This window comes from Aspergillus aculeatinus (genome assembly GCF_003184765.1).
Source record: "Aspergillus aculeatinus CBS 121060 unplaced genomic scaffold BO66scaffold_19, whole genome shotgun sequence".
Classification (NCBI taxonomy): Eukaryota; Fungi; Ascomycota; class Eurotiomycetes; order Eurotiales; family Aspergillaceae; genus Aspergillus; species Aspergillus aculeatinus.
In genome coordinates, this window is record NW_020291488.1 from 500503 (window position 1) to 526133 (window position 25631).

Sequence of the window (25631 nt, forward strand, 5' to 3'; positions counted from 1 at the left end):
ACTTGTGAAACAGATTTCCATGCAGCATGTTAAGAGATCAAGACCGCTCCGGTCTTGATGTATAATATGTAACCTGGGTGCCTATGTTCTTGTATCTTATCCCTTCCATTCGGATTTATTTTTCTTATTTTCTGCTCTTGGGTATCGAGCAAATGTGTTTCAGCACCTGTATAAAGCACGCGTGAGACTAGTATGCTTGCACTTGGCTCCGATTCATGATGGGAATAGAAACCCTTAAGCTTTGCGAATCAAAGCGACCCTAGTTTCGTTGAAAAGACAAGAGCCCCTCTCATCAGACAAGGGGAGTACAGGGGGCATTGCCGCGTTGGAATTTGCCCCTCAACAGACACCAGTCGAGCGTAGCTAATGGCCCTGGTTCGAGCCAGGGATAATATAGCGACGAGATCAGAGGGATGAGCAGTGCTTTAGCTAGTCGACCTCGAGACACGTCAATCACAGCCCCTAGGGAACCCGGGCTTAGAGATGAATCTTCTAACTACAATACCTGGCGAAGATTAGTGCTGTCATGACGATCGCCATCGGATCAGAATGTAGACCTAAAGGTGTCTAAGATTAAGTGGAGGGGTATAGGCACGTTGCCTTTTCTAAGCAACGATCTTGTAACCAATCGATATCGCTGTTATCCTTATATCCTTAACAAATATTCATGATGATTGACATACAGCCTGGAGGAGAAACAACTCGCTTGGCTGGGTGGTTCGAGACCGTATCGGGAACATTGGTGCCTGCACAGGGTGTTTCGTTGCACTCGAGCTGTAACCGGTTCGGCATTCTGTTCATGGTGCTCTACGGAGTGGAAAAAGACCCATTGCATGGGAGTCATAAGCTGATAACCTTGGAATGGAAAGCAAAGGGAAGCTCAGTTGCATGTACTGTAAGTACTAACTTAGTCAATTGCCTTGCGGACCGGGCCCCGGTTTCTGGTTTTCTTATCATGGAAGCCCATTGACCAAAGAGAAGCGTAGGATAGGCCCTCGTGGGAATGATTGGATTATCGGAAGGTCTTTGCACAAGGTTTTCTCGACCTTGGAAAGTCTCCACTGTCCCGAGTCCCCGCCAGCCGTTTACTGACGTGCATCGAGCCGCCCGATGGATCTTGAAAACTATACCATACTTAAACCCTCAGGTGCTTGCTCCCCTTTTTCTTTGTTGGTGATATGGTCTAGGTTTCACGTAATGACCCTTCTGGGGTAATAATTTACCCCGAGGATGAGGGATAATTGCGGACAAATCAGATTTGACTCAGCCTGTGGTGCTTAGGTATCAACGCACACCAATTTATATGTGTACCCTCGAGAGGCTTGGAAGCCCTATTGTCACCAATCGTTGACTGATTGCGCCTTTTCATTTCCTTGTGCACCATGATGCTAATATTACCTAAGTCGAGTACAGCGTTGTACATATACCTCGTTCAGGAAGTGGATGAGTCTAGATTGATCCTGTTGAGAGAGTGGTTCTAGTTGCCAATGCGCTTGGACCGTTGAATAGATTAAGATGCAGCCAAGGTACAGTACAACTTGCAGGGGGCAATCACCATTGATACAGTCGAGAGGGGCAAAAGAGCGGGAGGGAGAGGAGAACTCGTCTGTATCTTTGGCTAGTACTGAGTAGTATTGTACTGTACTACGAGAAGTAGACTACCTAGACCACTCGAGTACTATGGACGAAGCACGGAGTACTGCACAGCACCTATCGCTCGTTCTATTCCAATCCGAATAGCTCCGATCGATTGCGGCGGGATTCGGACTGTCAGTCTTACTGTAACTACGCACTTGTACTTAGTTATCACTAGCTCGTTAGCAGCAGCCCTGCGGGCAGAAAATCCGTGCCATGCTCGGGACATCCACAAGGTACGGATGTAATATGTAGTTATTGTATCCTGCAACATTTAAGCAAGGAGACGTATCGAGACGCAAAGAAACATGAATTTTGTCCGAAGAATCTCTCTCTCTCTTCGCGCGCGCGCGCGTGTGTGTGTGTTTGTCTACACCCCGTTTGTAGAGGGGGGAAAGGTACAGTACCTACATGGAACTAACTGAGGTAGGTCCAATCCGACTGAAGTACCCATACGTACCAAACCGACTAGAGGCACCCCCGCCTTTCTGGGCGATCATCCAATTCGGGAGATGTATTGTATATGAGTGACTGCCTAGAGTTTTCATTCCGAACGGAGTAACCAACCTTGAACCTGAGTTTGGTTGCATTCAGGATGCTCCAATTGAGAGGAATGTTCAAAGCCAGACAATTCCATCATTCCCTGCCACTGAATGATGCGATCATTTAAATTGACTATTGTTAAATTGGAAAGTCGGTTGTCAACCACTTTACTGTGCTGGATGATAACCCACTTAACTAACAAATACCTCTCTGTGGTTACAGTGGTGAAGCACTCTGTAGTATAGGTAAGTAGTAAGAGGTATTCATAGTAAATTCGTTGAAAACCCAGTGCTGGAAGTACAGGTAGTACTACAGTGTACCTCTGTCTAGACCCTCCCTGAAGCATCTAAAATCAATGAGTCAGCGACAGTTTCCCCTCTTTCCGCTCTAGAAGAGTCTCCGGAGTCTCTCCACCCCCAAGAAGTTACACCAACGGTAGAGAGAACTAGGTTACAACAAGCCTAGTGTCGCAGCTTGATCTCCACCCGCGCCCGGTTTTTCTATCTTGATTCTTGACGGAGACTAAACCGGTGGCAATTCAACTCATCCTATATACGTACCTTATGTACGTACAAGTACGGAGTACCTACACAGGTTTTCACTTGTACTTAGTGCTACTCGTATGTACGTACTCCGTAATCCGTACTATGTATGAGAATGTAGTATTTCCCCTCCCCCCAAGTCCAAATGCAGCAGGCGGTCTATTCTTTTTTTTTCTCTATTCTTTTTTTTCCCCTAGGGGGACCTTCTTTTCTTCGAGATTATTATGTCTGAACTTCTGCCAGGATTCCTTCTAAGTTCTAAGTTACGAGTAACTCCTAAGACTGCATGTTCACTAGCCTCTAGGATTAGCAACAAACTGACTAATATTTTTCCTGCTAACTAACTACTACCTAGTATGACACTTCGTACCTCTTTAGTTTCCCTTGTTAACGGATCCACCACTCGCACTTCACCCTGCGTCCATCCCTTCCAACCCACGCGTCAACGTCAATCTCATCAGCACTGAGCCGAGTCTTCCCATCCTTCGCTCTTTCCGCGGACCCCATCAAAGACAACAGTCACTCAAGTCGGTCTCGACCACGTCTAGTCCTCTATCAATTGCCCCGCCCTCTGTCATTGAGCTAAAAGCCAGTGAGCAGTTTCAAAAAAAAGACTGACACAGAGAATAATATCTCCCAACACGAGATCCCAGAATAACTGATCGCGAATGAACGCCCTTTTGATGCCACCCCGATCTCCACCCGCCGCCACTACTATCAAGTGCGGGAGCTTTGTCTCTTCCCGGTTTCCCGTTATTCTCCTCTCCTAACGTTATTTTACGCGTTACCTCTTCCTGTGCTTCTATCCTATCTACTAGTTACTTACTCCTCCACTACGGTTGCTGCTCCCCCTCCTCGCCCCCGGCCTTTTCCACACTGTTCGCCCCCCCTCCCTCCTTCAATCTAGATCCTTTCACTACCTCACTTACTTTCTTCTCCGATCCTCCGTGCGACCGATTCTTCCACAATCCCTGACCAGCGCTCTTCGGTCGGTTCCAAGTCTGTTCACCCAGCGGGGGGCTGGAACAGCCATTCCGTCCCCTCTTCGGACTCTCTAGCTCGTTCTTCGACCCGCGGTATAAGATTGACTCGTCCCGTATATACTGCCCTCCACCATTGACCATATTTTTGCGCCATGATCTCAGCCCTTCGTCGCTTTCGCTAGATCCGAGGCTGTTCGCTTTGCCTGGAGACTCTTTGTAATTATCACTGTCAGGTCCTTTTTTCGTCGTCGGCTTGTGTCTAGTATCGCTCGCTCCTCACATCACTTGCACCAACCTTCTCGCCTCTCGCAAGCTCGCTGGTCCATTAATCCTCCATTGACGTGAATGATCTTGTTGCAAAGATGACTGCCGTTCTTCCCGCCTCCCGAGAGGAGCACTCCCGCTTCTCTCCAGATTCTTTTCGATCCCCTATCACTCAGACCTACTTCATCGAGGAGCCAGAGATCGCTACCGCCAAGTCTGCTGTTCATGGCTTTCATTCAAGAGCCTATGCCAATCCGATCGGATCGATGCACCCTCGCGACCCACCCTCTCCGGATCTTGCACTCTCTGCTGCGGACCATTTCTCGTCGACAGCCACCGCCTTCAGCAGTTTGTCTTTGAATGTGGGTGACGACCAGGATGACAGTGAATTGATACTACCATCGTATGATTCTCACCAGTTCATTCCAAAAGAACCGGAAGCTCTCAGTGAAGTATCAGTAGACTCATCGGCGGACCTTCAGCGGTGGAGAGCGCAGACACCAGCTGCCGACGACAGTTCAATCGAAGATGAGCCGTCGAGACATGTTGATTATTTATCCCACGAGTGGCGGCAGGAGGACATATGGGCCTCGTGGCGGTATGTGGTCGCCCGGCGAAGCGCCTATGATAACGGAGTGAGGTTGGAGAATGCGTCATGGCGAACATGGGGCAAGCTGAAGATGAATTTGGGCACGGTATCCCCAGAGACTCTAAATTGGTTGGTTCTCTCATCTCGCCCTCTTTGTTTGATCGACAGACATCCTAAGAACTTTGTCTAGGCTTAAGGACTGTGACGTGACATGGCTGTATGGCCCGTTGAAAACATGCGATAGACGAGAACCGACATTGGATGACTCCCCACCTCCAAGTCGATTTGCAACGCCAACTCTTTATCCGGATAGGAAGCCGATATTGAAAAAGAGAACAGCATCTGAAACCATCCTCCAACGCTCTCTATCCCAGCATACTCTCCTGCAGCACGCAGGGGCTATTCTGAAAGCACAGGAGGCGGAGACGAATCGAAGTCGGCCATATCTCCAGCGCTGCCCCTCGGACCTTGAGCAGGTGCCAAACCAATTGGCCGCTACTCTTGTTCCAGTGTCCATCCGTGGAACCACAACCGAGACAACGTCGTCAGGCATTGGGTCACCCAGTGAAAAACGACATATCCATTTCAACAATGAGGTAGTGCAATGTATTGCTGTAGAAGCAAAGGAGGAAGACGATGAAGAGCAAAGGGCTTGCGATGACTCTTTGTCGGAGGATGGTGTCGTGATGATGAAACAGATTCATCCTAACATAGGACGGAGCGATCGGGGCACACCCCGTGGTAGTATTAGTGGCGATAACAAAACCATTGCTCCGCTTCCCTCGACAACGTTGAAATATCGTGGGGACACCCCTGAGCCTCCGGCAGGCTCGATAATGGACCGCTGGTCCTACTATTTTTCTTCCTCGACTCCATTGGAACAGACTACTCGACCTTCTACTTCCGCCAACTTCCTCTTGGACGACGACGGCAGCGATTATACCTTTGAGTGGGACTCAAATCTGGGATCCCAGGAACCATCTCATCACAGCCGTCCCTGGTTCGTCAATCCAGAAGATGACGAAGAGCTTGGTCACTACTTCGGCTCGACGTCAACGGGGTCCACCCCCACCGAAGACGAGGAAAACTCGAATGGCAGCGTCCTTGAGCGCTTTATCGATACAATGAATACAGCCAAAGACATCGCTCACGTGATATGGAATGTGGGCTGGCGACGGTGATCCCGCTCTACTTTCCTAATGCATCACCTGAAAGCACCTTCTAGCCGGAAGAAGAACATCTCTTATTTGCATTTACTTATACACTATACGAATGGTAAGATAGGCCGAGGCGTTCCGGGTTATGATGACGTTCCTGCGCTGTCCTTTTCTTGCATCCGCCAAGGGTAAAAGAGGCGGGGTTCCATTCATCTGGTTATGATACTGAGCTGGGTTTATGAAAAGCTCCGTGACTGGAGGTACGTGGGGGAGTTCAGGCATCTTATTTTCAGTCTGGCGTGTTTAATGGGGCGGAAGTCTTCAGCATGGAGAGCTCGATGTATATCGGCGGTAATGACAATGAGTATATCATGAATAATCAAGAAGTGATAATGAGCCCAATGGGACCCCAGTATGTGAATGCAACGTTTGATCACAAACTGCTGCCTTGAGGAAGAGTAACAGGTGGGTATCTGTAATTCATTATTATGCTCTACTACTGTACACATCGGGCACACCACCGGGCAATGAACTGGCAATGATTCCCACATCCATGTCTCCAACCGTGGCTTTGCACAACCAATCATTTACCCAAGGCAACCGAGCATCAATCAGAACACACCACGATTCTTCGATGACCGGTGTCATTAGCCTGCCAGCTAGCCTGCCAGCTAGCCAGTCGGAGATGGGTCGTCTCCACCGTCAGCCCAGGGGGTGAGATAAGAAGCAGTTCGCGACAATCACACCAGCCTGAGGCGACTATCAAGGGCAACGGACTTCCTGTACAGTCCCATGTATGCTATATGTAGGCAACGTCTGCACGGGCGGGGCAGATAACTCCAACTCCAGGTTTACACCATCCATTTGATGGCAGAGAGGGATCAAATCGAGCAGCGCTGACGGGGGTGGGATCTCAACCCGAGGCAATCACCGTCCTTATTGCGTAGGTCAATAGTCTAGAACAAACCTATAATTGGGAAAGCAACTCGACAGGGACCCTTGAGGCCAGCTACGTACCTTACTCCAGTATCTTGGGAGTACTGTACAGTACAGTAGGTAAGTAAGTTAGTGAAGTGACTTCGACGTGAATCGCAGGTCCGCAGCATATTCTCCTTAGATAACGTATCCCGGTACTGTGTACCCGTCCATGAGATTGCGATAAGACTAGGTACTATTCCTTAATCCTTCGGAGTTCCAAGCAACACGGCCCAAGTTTTCGAACCGAAGAACAAGATCAGACGCTAATGATTGGGCTGAGGAGTTTCCCGACGACGTAAGAGAGGGGGAAAAAAACCTAGAGATGAAGCTCATGCCGATACAGGGAGGGGCAAGTGACGAGATGAACTTATGGGCAAGGGTACCTAGCTAGGCTCTCACCTAGTAGGTACATTAGGTAGGTGGTAACCAAGAAGAAGAAGCGTGATGATATCAATTCCTGGCATCTGGACTGGATCTCTGCAGATCGCCCCGGGCGGTTATCGCATTGGGAGCGAAGAGTGGCATCACTTTTTGGGGGTGCTTATTCTGAGTGCCAATTGAGACGGGGGGGGAAGGGGACTCGGGAGAAAGTGGAGGAGGGAGGAGGAGGAGGAGGAGGAGGAGGAGAAAACTAAGTATACCTGGATACTATATCTATCTGGGTTTGGTATTGATAGCTCATCATTTATGCCTCAAGGTTCAATTGACCAATGGCACACCACACTCACTGCGGGGTTCTGCGTACCTAGTACTGATACTCATAGAAGCGGAATAATCTAGATAAGGCAGAGAGGTACCCGACCAGTTACGCTACATCCCAAGTGAATCTCAGACCAGGTGGGAAAGCTCTCCCCGATGGTCTCAGAGCAAACAGCATTGACATCTCCTGCCTGCGTGAATGCTTGACCGAGTCTATCAATGTCATACCAATCAATACCTACACCTGTCCTGATTTGTCAAGTACCTGGGCACCTGCCTTTGCATGCTCTTCTGTAGATGAGAATGTAACTTATAGGTATAGCAATAGTATATAGCAATAATGTGGAGAATTGTGTCATAATGGTACATCAACCACCAACTCGGAAAGTGTTGCCTGTTAACACCATATCACCATCCTGGAATTTACGGAACTACCAGATAATGAGTCTATCTCAGCAAGAGAACAAATGAGACATTATACCAGTAGTGCGCTTGCATTGGGTATCTAAATAGAACAAGATAACAAAGAGATGAGTGCGCGGCACTAGACGACCCATCTCACGGCGTCGTCTGATGATGCTAATGGTAATACAAGCCATGAAGCAACACTACCAACAGAACCCGACAGAGACTCCTGAGGCATATCCTTTCCAAGGGACGCCAGTCGGCTGTTTCCCCAACTAACCCTCCATTGTGTCCTCCATTGGTTCTTGGAATGTTTCCGGGAAAAAGCCTGGAGGTGGCCATATGTCCGCAATTGAGGGCGGATGGACCAAGGGCTGAGACCCGGCAAGGCGATCCGGATCATGACAGAACGCCTGAAACGTGCTGTCATCGATAAAACCAAAATCCTTCAATGCCGCCTCGCGACTGGTCGCCCATTCTGTGGTATCGAGGTAAGCCAGATCTCGGAAAATGGCATCAATATCGCCTGTTGACCCAAGGTGAGGTTCAGCAGGATTAGTGGTTCGAGAATCTCGAGAGTCCATATGTTCGCTCCGGGGAACGGAACGATCGCTTGGTGCTCCGGATATACCAGGCATCAAGGACGCCGATACGGAGGAATCAGGAGTTGTCGGATGAGAATGTGGTGCTCGTGCCAGAGCCGCACTCAGCCCATTCGCAGGGCTAGACTTGTCCATATTAACCGCTGCCCTTCCTGTTGGGGCTTGAAACGACGCATCTATCACCGATAGATCTGCATTTTCCATGACTGTATCCTTTGGCGTCATGTACTGTCCGTCTACTGGAATGCTGATACCCGTGATGGACGTCGTGTAACCAGGGTCACGCAAATCAGAAACATTTCTGCGCGTTTGGGCGCCTAGAGAAGCTTCTCCAGGTAAGGCTTGATACCCAACTGACGAAGTAGGTATAGGCGCAGGTGTGAACGGATTACTGGTTACTCCGTGTGCTAACCGTGGAGCACCCTCCGCTTCAACACCCCGGAAAGACGCCATTGGGGTTCCAGGGAGCTCCTTGGAACGGTTCCAATGGTCGATAGTAGTACACAATGAGCGGTAGACAGGCCAAGTAGTGCCCAGTATAGTCGTTCGCTCCACCAATGCTTCCGCCCATTGTGCAAACGGGAACATATCTGATTCGATCTTATTGCGTAAGACGAAAGCTTGCTCGGCTATTGTTCGTAAGGACAGTTCGAATAGAGGCGGCAAACCGCAGAGGTGGAAATTTTCTAGATGCTGAGTGATGATAGGAAGAGCCCGGTAGAGAAGCTTCTTCGCCCCTTCCACAGCTGGACGTTGAGACCGAGGTAACCCGAGCTCTTGAGGAGCAATGCGGAGATAAAGCCAGAGAAGAGTAGCAACATAAGTCAGTGCCAGATAACTCTGGTGGGGAAGTAAAGAGGAATGTCGTTCCGGATAGATGCTTTCGGGACCAATCAAGCGGCATCCAAGTGGCAGACGATCATCCCACTGCTTGAGTTCGAGAACCAGCTGCTGAGAGAAGAGCGGAGCGCCCGAGCCCGGTGAAAAGTCGCGAGCGATCTTGTTCAGCACGCTAGCTAACTCGACCAGTCGATTGAAACAACTCAAAGCGAGGAGAGGGCCGCGACGCGGACTCTTACCCTGCCCGACTGTTGTGGGGGGCAATACGTCTGCCCATGAATTCCATTCTTCCAGGCCATCCTCCTCCAATAAACCAACCGTGTTAAGATCCCGAGGATGCATGGAAGGTCGCCTCGACATGCGGAACGACAGCAAAGAGTCTACGACAAAACAACCAAGGAACACGGCCTTGCCCTGCCGCAATTCGTCAGAGCGTCGCACATCTGCGAAGACACCCAAGTCCATGGAGATCGCCATTCGAACTGCTTGACCCCCCAACAACCAAGCAGCCGTCCAATCTTCCAATCCCATATTGACCAGGGTGAGCAAAAGCAGTGCCTGCACATGCCCAAGTTCATAACGTTCAGTCTCAGTCGGAATCAAGGAACGAGCAACCGAATAATACTCCTTTGTCTGGGCAAGCACTCCTGAAGGCCCGTCCGGCGGGTTGATCCGGGATTGCGAGATGGTATAACTAAGCAAGGCCCACAGGGCAGCATGGTCACCCGAACCGGGAGCCATTTTTGCCACGGAAACGGGCGCACCTGCGTACAAGTAGGAAGCACGAAGAATGTTGTGCTTGGCAACAATAGGAAACCACGAGTGAGTCACGGCAAAATAGATGTCCAGGAGCTGCGATGTCTGTGGCGGCAATTGCAGCGCCTGCGTCCCGTTTTTGGTCTGCGACGGCGGTTGACTTTCAGGTGGTAATGACAGTCTGGGTCGCTTTGCTTGAGAGAAGTTGGAGGGCCCAACTACACGCGGATTGTCGAGCGACTGGACAGTCGAGCTCCGATCGATTCGAAATCCCCATTCTGGCCCCCCGCCGGTTGAGTCGTCCTCGTGATCTTCTCGAGGTCGTTTTCCCGAGGGGTGAGGCGATGGATCGGAATTCGACAGCATCTTCTCGAGCGCGCTGTAGAGTCGACTCGTCTTCCATGATTCGTGTAAGGACTCAGAGGTGCTATCGTCAGTCCAGAGTGACATGAGCTTGTTTCTCCGATACGCTGATTCAGCTGTAGTGCCCAATAGAGCTAGCATGGTGTCTTCGAAGCCTTCAATGTTGCAGATCGACAGGGCCCACAGCTTCTCCAGTCCGCGGACATATCCTTCCGGTAAGCCGCGCTTCTTTGCGTGAGGATCATAGGAACAGGTCTGGCCGGAGGCCTGACAGGCCGAACAAGCCGGACGGAGCCCGTCACATTTGTCCTATAGTAGAAAAGGTCGTGTCAATATGAATCGGTGACTCTTTGTAGAGGGGGGTGCTGATCAATAGCAGCGACGTGTGGGGAGTGGTTGACAAAGGGAGTGAAGCGAAGGATGCGAGTGGTAGATGGAAGGGAGCAACCATAAGCTCCCCCGGCAGGGTAAATTCATGATGTGGGTGATGTAACAAATCGCAGCAACCCACGCGCGGCGGCTCGGGCGACAATACACCGATGGAGACAGATCAGGAAAGGTCGGGGGATTGTGGGATCAATGAATTGATAAAAGGAAAGTAATAACATATGCACAGAAGAATGACTAACCTTTTTACTTCGACATCGATCACAGGCGCGAGATACCCTCTTCCGGCGAGGGGCTTTAGAATCAGAACCCTCGTCCATTGAGGAGGGTTATATGGTAGAAAGCAATGGCATAGCCATGTAGGGGTAGCAAAAGAGAATGGAGTGGTGGCTTTATTGTTGGCGCAGGGGAAGAGCGCCGACCTTCTGTGAGCCGAGTGAAAGAGACGAAGAAGCCGGGAGTAGGGACAATGAAGGCCGAAAAGGTGGTGTTAGTAGTGGTAGCAGCAGCAGCAGCAGCAGCAGCAGTAGTAGTGAAGGTGGTCCTCGATTGGATTAGACTCTCGAACCGTGCATGGCCGCTTGTTATAAACGCAGTCGGGAAACCCAGGGCCCCAGAAGTCCAGATAGAGGTAGAAGGCGGGAAATTACGCAAGAATGGTCAGGAAGCCTTGGTAAGTATCAGTTGAACCACAGCCACAGACAGGGTCTCTCTGTCTGCTGCTTTTGGGTTGTCGTACTGTCGAAAGTGTTTGGGTCGGTCCAAGATGGGCAATCGATTGGGCCCGCCCCATCCTGAGGCAGCCAAGTTTAGAGATTTTTTTTTAGGGGGGAGATATGCCCGTCAGGGTCAAGGGTAGACTAGCGGACAATTAGTTTGGTCACTTGTTCTAGCAGCGGTCAAAGAGTCAAGAGTCAAGACACTGTTAGTGAGTGATGAACAGCGAACTGGAAAAGTGGAGTGGCGGGGGAAAATATCGGAACAAAAGTTCGGGAATGGACGAAGACGCGGGAGACGAGAGGAAGAAAGTCAGGCAGCACGCAGAGTACGGAGTAGACTGGAGAGCTACTGTGAAGTGTGAGCTAACTGGAGCGATTCCGTCGGGAAGCTAACCTCAGGCGGCAAGGCCCCCCACCCCACGCCGGATCCCCACGGCTTCTCCACGATTCCACTGTGGGAAATTTTGAGAAGCTGCGAGAGCAGAAGTGGTCGTGGTCTGGTCGGGGTCGGGGTCGGGGTCGGTACAGAAAATAGCAACAATAACGACAATAGCAACAGCATACATCCATGATACCATCCAGCACTGCCTACCTGCTAAACTGTAAGTTAAGTACTGCATGGAGCAAATTAGGCCGTGTTCGAAAATAGTAACCATCTTATCATCCTAATTGTGCCTGCAGAGGAGTATTCCGTACTACTACCTACCCACGGAGTAGTCCTCTCGCTTGGAATACCACCAAAGTTTCGTTTGCAAAGGTTTATTATTGGCGATAGTTCAACCAACCCAATGACAATAGTCAAAATTGCCGAGGACCGGCGCTCTGCCCCTCACCCCACAGAGGCGATATTGATGTAAATTGTATGCACTGAAATCAATTAAGGCTCTGCTTGCGTAGTAGTGAAGGTTTCCCAGGAGGATCGATAATTAGATGGAGTACGTACGTAGTCCTGCGGCTCCAAGTGTTCACACCAACCTGTTTCCAGTTAACCGCTCCGGCTGTGCGCTGTCTGTGCCAGTGTGTCTATTATTTATTGTCCATGAATAATATTGTCAACTCGAGTTACTCCCCAAGGACAGGCTGCTATAATTTTCGGGCCAGACTGGCTCGGCATCCCGATTTGATGTGGTCTGCAGAACTTCCATCCTGATGTCTACACTACCTTTAAAAACGAATGTATCCTCAAGCGATAATCACTTGCCTTTTGTCAATATGTGAAGTTGCCGAGTTTGAACAGGCTCTAAGTATGAAATCAAAGCCATAAGCTCCTTCCGAACGCGAAGTTGAGGACACGATTCCCCGTGCAGTGGTTTCTGCCTGCGACTAGAGTGGGGAGAAGAGGAGGGGAAGCAAGCTTTGCAACAAACCGTGGGTGGTGAGATACCATGATGAAAGAAGGAGAGAGGAGCACCAACCAGGTCGGCAAAGATCTTATCCGGAGCTCGGTTTATGGCTAAGGTGGCAGGCGGTGACTTCTGACAAATGACACCGAGGGAATTAATTGTTGTGAGTGTGAGTGAGCCAGGGATGACAAGAGAGGAGGCTCCTCCTCCTCTCCTCTCCTCGTGGCCGGGAAATGCTCCGGCTCTGGGAGTTCGGTTCTGCTATAAACCTTCCATCGATCGCCCTGTCTTTACACACCCCATCATATCTTCCGAAGTGAACCAATCACAGCCTATCCGAATCAAGTCTTGAATTGGCTGTCCTTCGCAGCAGCATGCCCGCGGCCCCCGCTGACCGCCCTCGTCCTATTCTTCCCACCCCGCTATCTTCCCCAGGATAGCTTCTCCGCCGTCGCCGCCGCCGCCGCCGCTCAACTATCGATTGTTCTCCGCTCGCCCGCCCGCAACCACCTACATCATGGCTTGTATGGAAATGACTTGCAACAGCCGATAGACCTCTCACATGTGGCACTTGCCTAGCTCAGCTATACACTGACCGTACAGCTGCTCGATTACCGCACAACGGATCGTCCCTTTGCTCTGGGACCTCTGGGAGGAGCTTTCCCCGGTGCACCTGTTCAAGCTCGCGCTGCTCATCCTAGAATCAACCTCTCACCAGACGCAATGCATAAGCAATCATCAGTCGACAAGCGTCGAAAGTTTGACCCGGATGCCTCCTTGGTGTTGGTGGGCATCCGAGGTTGCGGCAAAAGGTCTCTGGGGTTTGTCGCTGCTACTGCATTAAAACGACGATTCATTACTGAGGATCACTACTTCAAGGAACGCACGGGCTACTCGAGACATGATTATCTCAAGCACTATGGGAGCCAAGAGTTTCAGAAGCGCGATATCGAAGTCCTCAAGTCCATGCTAGACAATCACCGCTCTCGGTGCGTGATTGAGTGTGGGCTGGGAAGTTTGACTCGTCCCGTGCAAGAGCATCTCCGGCAGTACTCGGCCACCAATCCAATCGTGTACATAATCCGTGATATGGATCGCATACAGAGTCTTTTAGGCTTGGAGGATCAAGCAGTCAAACTCATCGGTGAGGGTGATCCTCTGCATCGAACGTGCTCCAATTTTGAATTTTACAATATCGAAGACCGCTCCAGCTTAGCTGCCCAAACGGACGAAGGGACTCCCGATCGGCGCTGCGTCGACTATTCTTTCAAATTGAAAGAAGCCAAGGAAGATTTCACGCGTTTTGTCCGGTTCGTAACAGGCACCGATGTGGGCCACACCAGCTATGACTCGCCTTTTGTTCTTCTTGAGACGCCGCCAGAACTACGGTCCTATACGCATGCCATATTTGTCCGCTCTTCCGACCTTCTAGAGGGCACGGTGAAGATACCTGAGTTGGAATCGGGCGGGGATGCCATTGAGCTTTGCGTTGACCGCTGGGGTGTGGATATGGCAGCAACCATGAGCAAGCATGTTTCTTTGCTTCGAAGGAGCGCTCGCACTCCAATCATAATATCCATCGATACCACTTCGACAGGCATTGCCCAAGGCAACTCCTCTGCGTCACAAGTCAGCAATGCGTATTTTGCCATCGTGGAGCATGGCCTGCGGTTGGGGGTCGAGTACTTGGCGCTCGACCTTAACCAGGACCGGTCTCAAATTAGCGAAGCGATTCGCACTAGGGGAAGGACCAAGATCATAGGCCAACGCATATTTGAGCCGTCGGCTCCCGAAACCTGGGAGAGCCAAGCATGTTTTGATCTCTACCTTGAAGCCGAAAAGCTTGGCTGTCAGCTGGTCCGTTTTCTTCGCGTCATTACGGCGCGGGAGGAGAATGCGGCCGTTGTGAAGTTCACAAACAAGGTTCAGGCTTTACCTGGAGAACATCCACCGGTCATTGCCTACAACGTGGGCAGTTTAGGACGGACCTCCCAAGTGTTCAACTCCATTCTTACCCCCGTCACGCATCCCGCAATCGAGCGCTCCTCAAATAATGGACGCGACCCTCAGATCACTTCACGGGATGCTGTCCAAGCACTATTCCAGAGCTATGTTCTTGACCCCCTCAAATTTTGCATTCTGGGTGGCAATGTAGCCTATAGTCTTTCTCCCGCAATGCACAATGCTGCATTTAGACAATGTGGTATGAACCACACTTATACGATACCCGATTCTCCCTCCCTTGCGATTCTGGATCGGCTGGGCCGCGATCCGCATTTCGGAGGGGCGAGTGTGGTTCAGCCCTGGCGAGTACAGTTATCTCACAAGCTCGTGGCGAAGAGCCGCCATGTCGAGGCAATTGGCGCCATCAACACGATCATGCCATTACGGGCCAGCGCCGATGGCGCCATGTATTCCCTGCAAGAGCAAGCGAGTCGACGTAACCAGGCCGGGCCTGTGGTGGGGTGGTACGGAGAGAATACTGATTGGGTAGGTATTATGACCTGTATCAACCGCAATCTCTCCCCACGCAATGCAATCAGTCCCTTGAAAACAACGGGACTGGTGATTGGAGCGGGTGGCATGGCTCGCGCGGCGGTCTATGCCATGCTTCGCTTGGGATGCCGAAAAATCTTTATATACAATCGGACATTGGCACGGGCTGAGAGTGTGGCTCGACATTTCAATTCTTGGGCAGCGTCTCAGGTGGACGCAACAGAAGTAGTATACGTGCTGAAATCACTCAAAGATGAATGGCCGGCCGATGCTTGCCCTCCATGTATGATTGCATCCTGCGTACCAGCAGACCCTGACCGAGACGAACCGCCCGCCAATTTCGAAATGCCGATGCAGTGGTTGGGCAGCCCGACCGGAGGCGTGGTTCTTGAGGTACGTTTCTTGGAGGAATCTGAAGCAGTTGGGCGTCGCTAATCTATTGAACCTAGTTCGCTTACAAACCATTGGACACGCCACTGCTACGTCAAATGCGTAGCATCAGAAGCGAGACGGGCCGGCCGTGGGTCTTGGTAGATGGGCTTGATAATGTAGTCGAACAAGCAATCTCGCAAATTGAGCTGATGACGGGACGCAAGGCGCCCCGGCGCTTGATGTTCTCGGAAGCACTTCGCAATTATGTCGGCGAAGACGGGCCTTTCGATGAAAAGACTATTCAGACCCGACTTGAGCAGGTTCGTTGATCGGCCCGGGCATCTCGTCGGTGCGCAGCTACTGCAGAATGACAGATTGTACATATATTCCTGGGTTGACATGCAAGTCTGAATAATAATGGTGACCGAAAGTTGGTAGTGCCCTTCTCCACAATTCATCCCCACCACGGATAGCTTCTCTTCTCATCCCGTTTTCCCACTCTCCACAATGGCTAGATAGGTCAATCACGACATGTGTAAAGTGATCGGGGAACAAGCACAGTGGGGTTTTCAACCCACTACGTTGCTAGCTCATTGGGCCAACTTTGCTAGGCACCAGGCACCCATTTTAGCCAGTCCTCTTATTGCCTACCTTATCTCTGGGTCACAGAGGAGTCTACCTACGCCGACCATAACCGACTGGATCCGATCCATGTGCCTGGTCTGACGGGGACCAGTGGCGCGGTGCAGAATGGCCATGGCATGATCATACCTTCAAGGTGTATGCAGGACGAAAATCAGGGCATACCTGCCTAATACCTATCCACTTGGCCCCTAAATCATCATCCAGCCAGTCGCCCGGATCCTTCAAGAAAAGCTGATGCCTTGATTCCAATGATTACTGTCTGTATTTGGTGGGATGGTGGGATGGATGGTTGCGAGTGTGCATCCACCGCAATCAGGAGGGAGTGAAAACTGGACGATCAAAGCCACGGGCTCGGGAATGCATTGGATAGAGGGACGTGTTTACCCGCATTCGCTCAAACCCCCTAACAGTTTCATTCGTGGGTGATCAATCATTATTGACTTTTGGCTGCGAAGCATATATCGTCTCCAGTAATGAAAGATCAAGGTCCATACCTCCTTGTGCCGGTGCAAAGCTATGTCAAAATCAAAATGACAGACAAAATAAGGGGCTAGGAATGTATCCCAAGACCGCAAGCATGCGTTATCTAGCATCGCACGTCGCTGAGATTCCTCGAGGTATGAGCGGCATGGTATGGGTAACTGAGGCTACATGAATGGCATACTCGAGGCCTAACTCTGTTCCTTGCTCTGACACATTCCTTCATTCAGGACATAATCATTAGCGCCCACAAGCCTAGTAGTGATGGGCTCAACCCGAAGCAAGCCGGCATGGGGATGCCTTTTCCGCACACGAAACAATATTATGTCCGCGACAACCCCGACCATATGCAGATACACATGTTGAGACACAGCAAGGAAACTTTTTCCTCACACCACAAGGTCATTTGTTCCCAGCGCCGAGCTTAGCCCTCTTGACTTGATGTCGATATCACCATGAAGGCCAGATTGCCCCATGTCCATGTCCTCACCCCCCTCGTATCAATCCTGGCATTTTCCTGTCTCGCGACCAGCACAGAGCACACGACCGACGAATTCACTTTCAGCTGTGTCCCGTTGACCACACAACTCTCCGATCCGATAGTTTCCCCAGGTGGAATATCGGAACATGTCCACGTGATTGCCGGAGGTACAGCATTCCAGAGGACAATGGGCGTCAACACCGCCCGCAACGCCCAAGAGACGACTTGCGGCGTAGCGATTGATAAGAGCAATTACTGGATCCCACAGTTGTACAATCAATTACAGAATGGCTCTTTCCAGCTCGTGGAGTATCAGTCGAGTGTATGATGCCCCTTCAGTAGTTCCTTTAGGCCGCGGCGAACTGACCCAGCCAATCAGGCTATATATTACCTCAACCGAGCGTGTGAGTATGGAGTGAATCTAACGAGCTGCGATGCGTCGGAGTATCCATTGGCACCACCAGAAGGGCTGAGGATGGTAGCTGGGGATCCTGATCTACGGTTCGAACAACAGCACGGCCTTGATTGAGACCTCGTGACTAATGGAGAAGGACAGATCATACAATGACTCTGATTTAGCTCAGAAAGCCATATCGCACATGTGCATAGAGTATGACGGTAGCTCCAACGAAACAAAGCATTTCCCACGACAACCTTGCCAGATCGTGCGGTCGCAGGTCTTTATGCCTTCCTGCTGGGATGGTAAGAACCTCGATAGTGCGGATCACAAAAGCCATGTATGTGGAAACGACATAACATTGTTCATCATTCCGGCTAATGTACTGTACACTTCCAGATGGCATACCCCGCGGTCGGGGATTATAATAAAGGTGTCTGTCCTGAATCTCACCCAGTGGCGATATACTCAATCTTCATGGAGTTCTTCTTCAACACGGGTCCAATAGGGAGTCGCCAGAGCCTGGTGTACTCCATGGGTGACACAACTGGGCATGGATTGCACGGTGATTTCATTCACGGCTGGACCGACCAAGCTGCCCTGCAACAAGCTATGGACACCTGTACGGGGCCCAAGGGATTAGACGATCCTGATTGCTCGGTAACAAGAACCCAAAAGAGGGCCTTAACGCCCCTGTCGCAGCCTTTGGATGTTGAGGAGCCGAAGGATGAACTGGGACAGAGTGGACCTCTTGACAGCTTGCCGGGAGATAACCCTGTCATGTGGCCGGATGAGCCGGAGTGATATGATAGCAAGTACGAACAATTGCGAAAGATTTGACCTCTCCCTCTTGAGATTATTGAGTGGAGATATTGACGATTTGGAAAGGGGGGGAGATAATGGACGAATGAACGAATCTTGACAAAACAAGACCAGACTGTTGTGCTGTAGTTATCCCTCGTGTTGGTGTGTATTGCAGTGGCGTTTGAAAAAAGTGGCCCCTCAAAAAAGCCGGGTAGCGTTGACTCCGCGCGGTCTTGCGCATCGACAGAGGCGAGTCGCAGCTAGGACTCTGATTGCTTCTTTGATTATTGCGCACCAGCTGATCCGATTGGGATAAGTGATGTAATGTGATGGCAAACGAACTTTCCCAACACCGAATTTCCAACGCTCGAAAGATCGCCACGCAACCATCAACTCAGATAGCCCATTCCCTTTCTCCACCACTTCCAAACCCCCCGCTGCTCCATCAGGCCCCCAAATTCCTTGACTGAGTCAATTTCAGAGACGCCAGGCCTCTGCTTGGGGGGGTCGGCCCGCTCTCCAGCGCTGTTTTGTTCGTACTCAACCTCCAAGAGCCCCGGTCGAGTTACCAGCTGAAAATCCTTATACCTCAAATTCCGCACGACATTCACCCACGACTCGACGGCGTCTTTGTCTCTCGCTTCCACATACATAATCCCCGGACAACCTCCGGAGCGCAGCAGCACGAAGCAATTGTGCATGTCGGCTGCCCGTTTCAGGGCGGAGACCTTCTTGCGCGAGGTGATGTGATGGGTGCGGATCAGAGCATTGTAAAACATCTTACGTCTTTGGGGAAATTGTCAAGCATAAGTTGCATTAGTAGGTGGGGTTTCGAACAGGACTGGTCCCCTGTTAAACTGACCCAAGCCTGACAATTGTTTGCCTTTCAAAGGTTGGCGTTGATTGTGTTTGTTGAGGTCAGGAAAAGATGCTGCTGATTGGAAGAAGACGAGCGGACCGCGGGCTGTTTGGTCGGTTTGCAGGTGACGTCACGATGTGTTATTTATTCTCCTCCCAATCTGGAAGGAGTTGTGAGGCGGCGGCGCCCCCGAGATGAGCAACGACGATAAGAAGGCTCAACTTGCATGAGTCGCGCCGCATTGCATCTATCCATGAACACCCTCCTCATCAACTCTCCATCAACTCTCCATAGCTAAATCACATAATTTATCCCTCCACTTCTAAAGCCGCTTAGGCGCATATCTCCTCATCAAAGAATGAAATCGGGAGTTTCTATCCTGTACTGAGAGGTGAGTATCTTCTGAGGACTCTCATATGGCGAAAAGCCGGTGTCCGTAGCTGGGATTAACAGATTCACTCACAAGAGGCACGCGTCTGCTCGAGGTGCTTGCATCTATGCGATGGACCTGGTAGATTCTGACTATATCCTTCAGCGCGGTCAAATTTCATTGACTAAGGTCTCGTCACCGAGTAACTTATGACCATGACCATGGCTCAACTCGAAACGCTGCCCACTGAGACTCTGTTGGATATCATTTCTTGCCTCCGTGGTCCCCGTGATGTGAGAACGTTACTGAATCTCTGTTTAACGTCGAAACGACTGTGGTTAATCACACAACCTTTCCTTTATAACGTGTTCTACAAGTATGTCTTCGATCATAACAACGGGATATATGTGAAGCGAGCGAGCCGCATCTGTCCCCTTCTCGCTTTCGCTAGGACCCTTGCCTTGCGACCTGACCTGGGTGGACAAGTATTTCGTCTCTGCATCAATGCGAATCACGACCCTTCAGACTCGGTCGGGGAATGGTCAGCAGCGGTTAGGAACGAAACCATCGCAGTGCTGAACAGCGTCATCCACCAGAAGCGGATTCCCTGCCAGCTCGATTATGTGACTGCCATAAACGGTGCAAGAATGAATCCGCTGATTGTGGTCATTGCTGCTCTCGCTCCGAATCTTGAGAACTTGGATCTTGTGAGCGGCCGCGAAGGTCTGAGAGGCTTGAGGCCACTTTATCTACCAGGGCCTGATGATAGACCTGCATACCTGTCTAGGTTGAAGTCTCTTCACATAAAAGATAAGTTAAAAATGCGACATCCGACTATGCCTGAAGTGGTCGACTTAATGTGCTTGCCTAGCTTGAAGGAATTCTCCTTGGCGTTTTGCGAGGGCAACGGCTCTGGGTGTCCAACCTTTGAGCTTCCACCCGGTTCTTTCAAATTTTCCGAGTTACACCTCATAAGAGCTTCACTGGATGCAACACGACTGACAAATATCATGCGGGCGTGTGAAAATCTCGAGGTCCTCGCATACGAAACAACGGTGCCTTGGGATGCCCGAAGGAGGGTGAGCTGTCAGTTCTCAGCCCCGGCGCTACTTACCTGTCTGGAGCCTCAACGGCAAAATCTCAAGTCGCTGCGCGTCGATCTGGATGTGGCCAACCCCATAGCCATTGAGAAATGGCATCGTTGCCCCCAGTACGGAAGTTTCCGGGCATTCGAGAACCTCAAACACCTGGAGGTGGAGCAAGGCATACTACATGATTTCGGCAATTTGCCACCCAATATCGAGACTGTCACAGTTCTCGCTTGCGATTATCCAGTCTATGACATGATGGCTGGATTGGCCGAGTATTGCAGAAATGACTTTTCACGTCTAGAACTTGTTTCTCTGAGGCCCAAATTCCCACCTGCGAGCGGCTTGCTCGGTATCCCTGGCGCGTACGCCTTCAACGATCTTGAGGATGATGATTGGTTTCGAGAGCAGTATAGAGTCGGTTGCGCAACTTTGGACACTATTGTCAATGACGTCAATTTTGAACTCGAGGTCGAGTGCGATGGGTGGGAAATGTATCAACACGGCGAATTGTGAACTGGCCACCGATGGCGAATAGAGGAGACGAGTGTTGGAAGGGATCCAGTGGATCCAGTATCTCTGTTTGGTACGATTGATACCATATGGACCCTTTGTACGAAAGTTTCTCCCCCACAATCTTTCAGGATAAGCTGTTCCGTCTAACAAGACTGCTTGAGATCGTGTCCTGCAGTAGGTGAAGTGTACGGGTTCTATGTGGGAATGCCATATTGAACGATTTTGGTAACAACAATAAACATCATAGGCACGGAGGCTAGATACAAAAGTCCATAGTGGTGATACAATATCTTTATTGATTCTAATATCAGTTCTCAAATATCGAGGAGCGTCCGTTGCGGGTGTAAGTCAACTGCAAAAATCATATCCTGTTTGACTTGATGAGATAGTAGGATCCTAAACATCAGCTACCAGCTTCCACACACTGACCGGAAGCGGCACCGATCCGATAGCCTCGGGCAGCTTGCTATGATCGAGAAACCATGGGCTGGTGATGTGGGCCCATCCCATGACAAAGGCCATATTAACCAGCCAGATCGCCAACCGCGAGAACCCATTTTGAGGGAGAAACAGCGGAAGAAAGCGATCAGAGAGGAGATGTTGCGCGGCGATGCAGAGCGGCAAGATGCAAAAGAAGGTCATCATCATACTGACTGCGAAGACGTCCTGAGAAACTGCGTACGTTCCGGCCACATGCACGACACCGGACACAAAGAACGTCAACGAGATCACCAGGAAGCGCTGCAGGCCCATTGGGATCGGTTTCACAGGCATAATGGCCGCGCGGGAAAGCGCCAAGAAGGGATTGCGACAGAGGTCATGCCACATCTTGCCCCAGATATCTTAATCGAAGACAACAAATCGATCTCTAGTCAGCCAAAATATCAATCCCAGGGTGAAGAAGAAGTGTGATCATACCACGCAAATTGAACGCGAGCAAATGCCGGACGGATCCAAAAACCGGTGGATACATCCAAGGCTCTCCCGCATGCTTGGAGGTGAAGACCCTGACCAAGCCCACGGAAAAGACCCCGACGGCGGAATGAATCCCATCGACGAAGGCATAAGCGGCGATCCAACAGCCGGGGGACAGCAGGTACCTCCGCACGACCACCTCGCTGGTCGCGGGGGAGACATGCCAGCCTAGCACCCCGTTCAGGAAGCCGTCGACGCTGTCGCACAGCCGCGGGTAATTGCGCGCGAACGCGGCCTGGTAGGTGTCCATGGCCAGGTACGCGAGGAGGACGGTCCAGAGATGGGCGCGGAGAAAACTGCTGCGGTCTCCCACCGCCACGACGACCATGTTCCTGTGCTCCGGCACACAGTGATCGCCGCCCGCCTCGCCTTCCACGGGCCGCAGCGGCGGGAGATACTTGGTGGAGCCGTGATTCCAGCCGATGGCGCGCGGGTTGGCGATCAAATCGCAGACGCGCAGGAGCCGGCGGAAGCCCAGGGCTCGCGGCAGGGGCTCCCAGGAGTACAGGATGGACGAGGACACATGCGAGACCTTTTCCAGATGTTCCAGTTCATCGAGGTCCTGCAGGATCAGCAGCTCCACGGCGCGGATGATGAACGACGCGCTCATGAAGGCATTGGTGTATGCCACAAAGTCTCCGTGGCCCTTGAGGGGGACAAAGATGGCATGCAGCGCACTCAGAACCAGAGCCCCGTAAAGTGCGGGCTTTAAACCGGGGATCACGGGGAATTTGACCTGCAGGAACAGGGTCACCACCAGCAATGGTAATGTGAACATCTTGACTGTACAAAGGGGGGGGTGGGGCCGGGATCTCTGTTAGCAAAGCTATGTTCACAAGTTAATTTAACAAGGATCTTTTTTGCTGAAGAGATAATCTAAATGCCAACAACATCAAGAAAAAGAAGGAACACGGTGTATAAGATTATTAGACTAGTGCACATTACATCGCATCGCATCGCATCGCCGTGGCAGCGCAACGCAACACAACACAACACAGCACAACTGCTGGAGTTCAGTTAATATTTTATCGGTCTGGCCGCAATGCAGGCTGGCTGGTGGTGAGTGCGGCTGAGGATCCGCGATGCTCCGCTTTATTATTAATAATCGCAGCCTTGTCTCGGACTTTAGACGCTGGTCGGATTCTACATTGACCCGACTGGCATGAAAAACTGGGGAGGGTCATGGGGACGCGATTCTCGCTGGGACCCTTTCAAGTTCTTTCTACAGATTATCTGTGAACGTGGGGATCTGGCCCATGGTAGCCATACATAAAAACGCTATGGCTAGATGTGCCGATGTGGCGGTCGGTCGACCCCGGAAACCGGAATATCGCAAGCTTACGGATGATGCGGGCTGCTCTTCATGGCCTTGTTGGTAAAGGGTTGGGTGGCGGCTCTGAGTAAAGTGCATTCTCTCAAAGTAAAAGTACTCAAAAGACAAACCTTCTTAACCTACTTACAAATATGCTATGTACATGGGCATGCTAGTTCCACAACCTAAGATAGCATCTTGTCCGACGTTTGACAGGAGATATCGAAGGTGGATCTGATAAGCGCGCTTGCCGGGATAAGCCAAGCGGTGATCGATGATGTCTGTGAGTACTACTGTACTGCGTACTGCCTGGCGCTTTTATCGACTCATACCAAGAGGTCGTCATTTTGGTTGTAGATGAGAAGTGGCAACAAAGAGTCAAAAGTCCTTCGCGATGATCTTTTCAACCCTTGTTGCCTGAATGCAGTCAGCAATCATCTGAGCCAGTAATGACGTCATGGGACCTCAGCATAGAAACGCTGTAGTTAGTTAGCAAGTCACAAGCTGTAGTCAGCAATACAAGGACCTAACCTGTCTTTGTTTCGTTGATGTTGGGTGTAGGTCAGAGCCGAAGCTGTTCTACAGCAATTCAGAAGAAACTAGGAGGCCAAGATCGAGGCCAATAGAACCGCATCACTTCACGCCACCTGTTGGTTGCATACAAGTACAGTTCACACACCCCAATTCTCTGGTGCAAAGCCTTCAGCCAAGATGTCATGCAGTTGTACAGCCCATGTAGATCATAGGCTCAGCCTCAGCACCTCGCGGGATGTCATCCTCATATATACCATCAGCTCAGCAACTAGAACCCCTTGATTCTTTGATTCTTCCCCAATGATACAATCGGCATAGCATAGCGGCAAGACACAAGATGTCCGACCATCTAGCCACTGCGTGAGCCGTATCTCAAGACTTGTTGCAAATGCTGTTATCTCTGTACTGTACTCACGACCTCGCAGATCCCTCCTGACCACGCTTGGTCTCCGCGCGACTCCCTCCTCACCCACCCCCAACCACGCAGCAGGGTATATCATCGGCAACTGGTTCCTCGCCCACGGAATACTCAACCCCCGAGCAGCCATACGACGACTCGGGCAAGACCACAATAATGCTCCACGCGAGAATCTGCTCAAATACGGCGAAGCAGCCGTGCAAGCCGGCAAGATCACCCGAGGCCAACTGAACCGACTCAAACGGCGGGAAGCTGCCTACGAGAATGTCATCGAGGGGTTTCCGCTATTTATCGCCGGGGGTACGCCGTTTGTCTCTATCAACCATCCTCCAGAAAGCAAGACATGCTAATTTTTGGACCCCCTTCTTCCCGAGGGGGTGGGCTGAACAGTCCTTCTCGCCCTTCACGCAGGTGTCCCGACCGAGATAATCAACTGGATTGGGTTGTGGTTCTCGGTGATGCGGGTGGCATATGCAACCGCGGCCGTGGCGATTGAATCGGAACCACTGAACTTTGTGCCGTCGCTGCTGTGGTGGTTGGGCAACGTGAGTTGCTTCACAGCGTTGATGTTGGCCGGGAAGAGGCTGTGATTTTGCTTCCTCTTCTTGAGCTGAACAAGCTCTTTTGGGAAAGCTTCGCGAGTGGAATGGATTCAAAATCAGGCCTTGTTGGCCATCTGAATACCAGTAACAGAAGTAAGAAAAATCGTACGGGTTCATGTTTCCGATGAAAGTGGGGGAGATTGGGGACGCCAGATCTGCGGGGGTTGCCGAGGTTGAGGGGTTGGGGGAATTTGAGGGTCGCGACGATCTTTCAGGGGAAGTCCTTTGGTTTGATGGGTTCGTAAAGGCAGTCGAGTCTTGCGTGTCTGTTATCCGACTTCTGGTACCCACCATCTTCAATTCACAATTAGTCACTGATCGAGTGCATGGTTTTTTGTGCTCGGAAATCCATCGCGTTGTTCTAGCGGAAACTTGAAAGAGAGCGATATCGGGGACTAACCCCGGATCTAACTCCTCCTTCTATAAGTCGTCACCACATTGCTTTTGCGGGGAAGGGTTGGACTTGTTGGCACTGAG

General features: G+C 51.0%; 8 protein-coding genes across 8 annotated transcripts; 5 read left to right on the forward strand and 3 right to left on the reverse strand.

Moving 5' to 3' along the window:
- Window positions 1–3955: 3955 nt before the first annotated feature.
- BO66DRAFT_64207 (protein phosphatase regulator REG1) lies at window positions 3956–5843 on the forward strand. Its single transcript, XM_025653460.1, has 2 exons — window positions 3956–4685; window positions 4747–5843. Exons 1-2 carry the CDS (start codon window positions 4066–4068, stop codon window positions 5735–5737), a joined length of 1611 nt encoding a protein of 536 aa, XP_025504878.1. The 5' UTR covers window positions 3956–4065; the 3' UTR covers window positions 5738–5843.
- A 2122-nt stretch (window positions 5844–7965) lies between these two features.
- Window positions 7966–11460, reverse strand: BO66DRAFT_64390 (putative C6 transcription factor). The gene is made up of 2 exons (XM_025653462.1): window positions 10986–11460; window positions 7966–10665 (listed from the first exon to the last, which is right to left on the reverse strand). Exons 1-2 carry the CDS (start codon window positions 11061–11063, stop codon window positions 8071–8073), a joined length of 2673 nt encoding a protein of 890 aa, XP_025504879.1. The 5' UTR covers window positions 11064–11460; the 3' UTR covers window positions 7966–8070.
- A 1883-nt stretch (window positions 11461–13343) lies between these two features.
- BO66DRAFT_64560 (repressor protein) lies at window positions 13344–16124 on the forward strand. The gene is made up of 2 exons (XM_025653463.1): window positions 13344–15694; window positions 15751–16124. The coding sequence occupies exons 1-2, from the start codon at window positions 13529–13531 to the stop codon at window positions 16000–16002; spliced, it is 2418 nt and encodes an 805-aa protein (XP_025504880.1). The 5' UTR covers window positions 13344–13528; the 3' UTR covers window positions 16003–16124.
- Window positions 16125–16931: 807 nt separating this feature from the next.
- Window positions 16932–18480, forward strand: BO66DRAFT_449393 (DUF1996 domain-containing protein; the record flags this gene model as incomplete). The annotated part of the gene is made up of 4 exons (XM_025651777.1): window positions 16932–17601; window positions 17659–17780; window positions 17836–18016; window positions 18076–18480. Exons 1-4 carry the CDS (start codon window positions 17254–17256, stop codon window positions 18478–18480), a joined length of 1056 nt encoding a protein of 351 aa, XP_025504881.1. The 5' UTR covers window positions 16932–17253.
- Window positions 18481–18527: 47 nt separating this feature from the next.
- BO66DRAFT_64283 (uncharacterized protein) lies at window positions 18528–19589 on the reverse strand. Its single transcript, XM_025653461.1, has one exon. The coding sequence runs from the start codon at window positions 19257–19259 to the stop codon at window positions 18870–18872; it is 390 nt and encodes a 129-aa protein (XP_025504882.1). The 5' UTR covers window positions 19260–19589; the 3' UTR covers window positions 18528–18869.
- Window positions 19590–19930: 341 nt separating this feature from the next.
- On the forward strand, window positions 19931–21313 carry BO66DRAFT_320812 (F-box protein; the record flags this gene model as incomplete). Its single annotated transcript, XM_025643688.1, has 2 exons — window positions 19931–20076; window positions 20479–21313. The coding sequence occupies 2 exons, from the start codon at window positions 19931–19933 to the stop codon at window positions 21311–21313; spliced, it is 981 nt and encodes a 326-aa protein (XP_025504883.1).
- Window positions 21314–21602: 289 nt separating this feature from the next.
- BO66DRAFT_391235 (wax synthase family protein) lies at window positions 21603–23078 on the reverse strand. The gene is made up of 2 exons (XM_025647205.1): window positions 22232–23078; window positions 21603–22155 (listed from the first exon to the last, which is right to left on the reverse strand). The coding sequence occupies exons 1-2, from the start codon at window positions 23064–23066 to the stop codon at window positions 21710–21712; spliced, it is 1281 nt and encodes a 426-aa protein (XP_025504884.1). The 5' UTR covers window positions 23067–23078; the 3' UTR covers window positions 21603–21709.
- Window positions 23079–24560: 1482 nt separating this feature from the next.
- BO66DRAFT_321034 (uncharacterized protein) lies at window positions 24561–25142 on the forward strand (the record flags this gene model as incomplete). The annotated part of the gene is made up of 2 exons (XM_025643698.1): window positions 24561–24852; window positions 24943–25142. Coding segments are annotated over 2 exons (492 nt in total), but the record flags the coding sequence as incomplete, so codon positions are not given.
- Window positions 25143–25631: the final 489 nt, after the last annotated feature.

What these genes read in the sequence shown, in the direction of transcription:
- BO66DRAFT_64283 (XM_025653461.1), bottom strand. Translation starts at nt 19,259, where the DNA reads ATGTTTTACAATGCTCTGATCCGCACCCATCACATCACCTCGCGCAAG.
- BO66DRAFT_64390 (XM_025653462.1), bottom strand. Translation starts at nt 11,063, where the DNA reads ATGGACGAGGGTTCTGATTCTAAAGCCCCTCGCCGGAAGAGGGTATCT. An exon ending in ATCGATGTCGAAGTAAAAAG is followed by an intron (nt 10,666 to 10,985) that starts GTTAGTCATTCT and finishes TTTCTACTATAG; the next exon opens with GACAAATGTGACGGGCTCCG.
- BO66DRAFT_64560 (XM_025653463.1), top strand. Translation starts at nt 13,529, where the DNA reads ATGCATAAGCAATCATCAGTCGACAAGCGTCGAAAGTTTGACCCGGAT. An exon ending in CCGGAGGCGTGGTTCTTGAG is followed by an intron (nt 15,695 to 15,750) that starts GTACGTTTCTTG and finishes TATTGAACCTAG; the next exon opens with TTCGCTTACAAACCATTGGA.
- BO66DRAFT_64207 (XM_025653460.1), top strand. Translation starts at nt 4,066, where the DNA reads ATGACTGCCGTTCTTCCCGCCTCCCGAGAGGAGCACTCCCGCTTCTCT. An exon ending in TCCCCAGAGACTCTAAATTG is followed by an intron (nt 4,686 to 4,746) that starts GTTGGTTCTCTC and finishes AACTTTGTCTAG; the next exon opens with GCTTAAGGACTGTGACGTGA.
- BO66DRAFT_391235 (XM_025647205.1), bottom strand. Translation starts at nt 23,066, where the DNA reads ATGTTCACATTACCATTGCTGGTGGTGACCCTGTTCCTGCAGGTCAAA. An exon ending in GCTCGCGTTCAATTTGCGTG is followed by an intron (nt 22,156 to 22,231) that starts GTATGATCACAC and finishes TCTTCGATTAAG; the next exon opens with ATATCTGGGGCAAGATGTGG.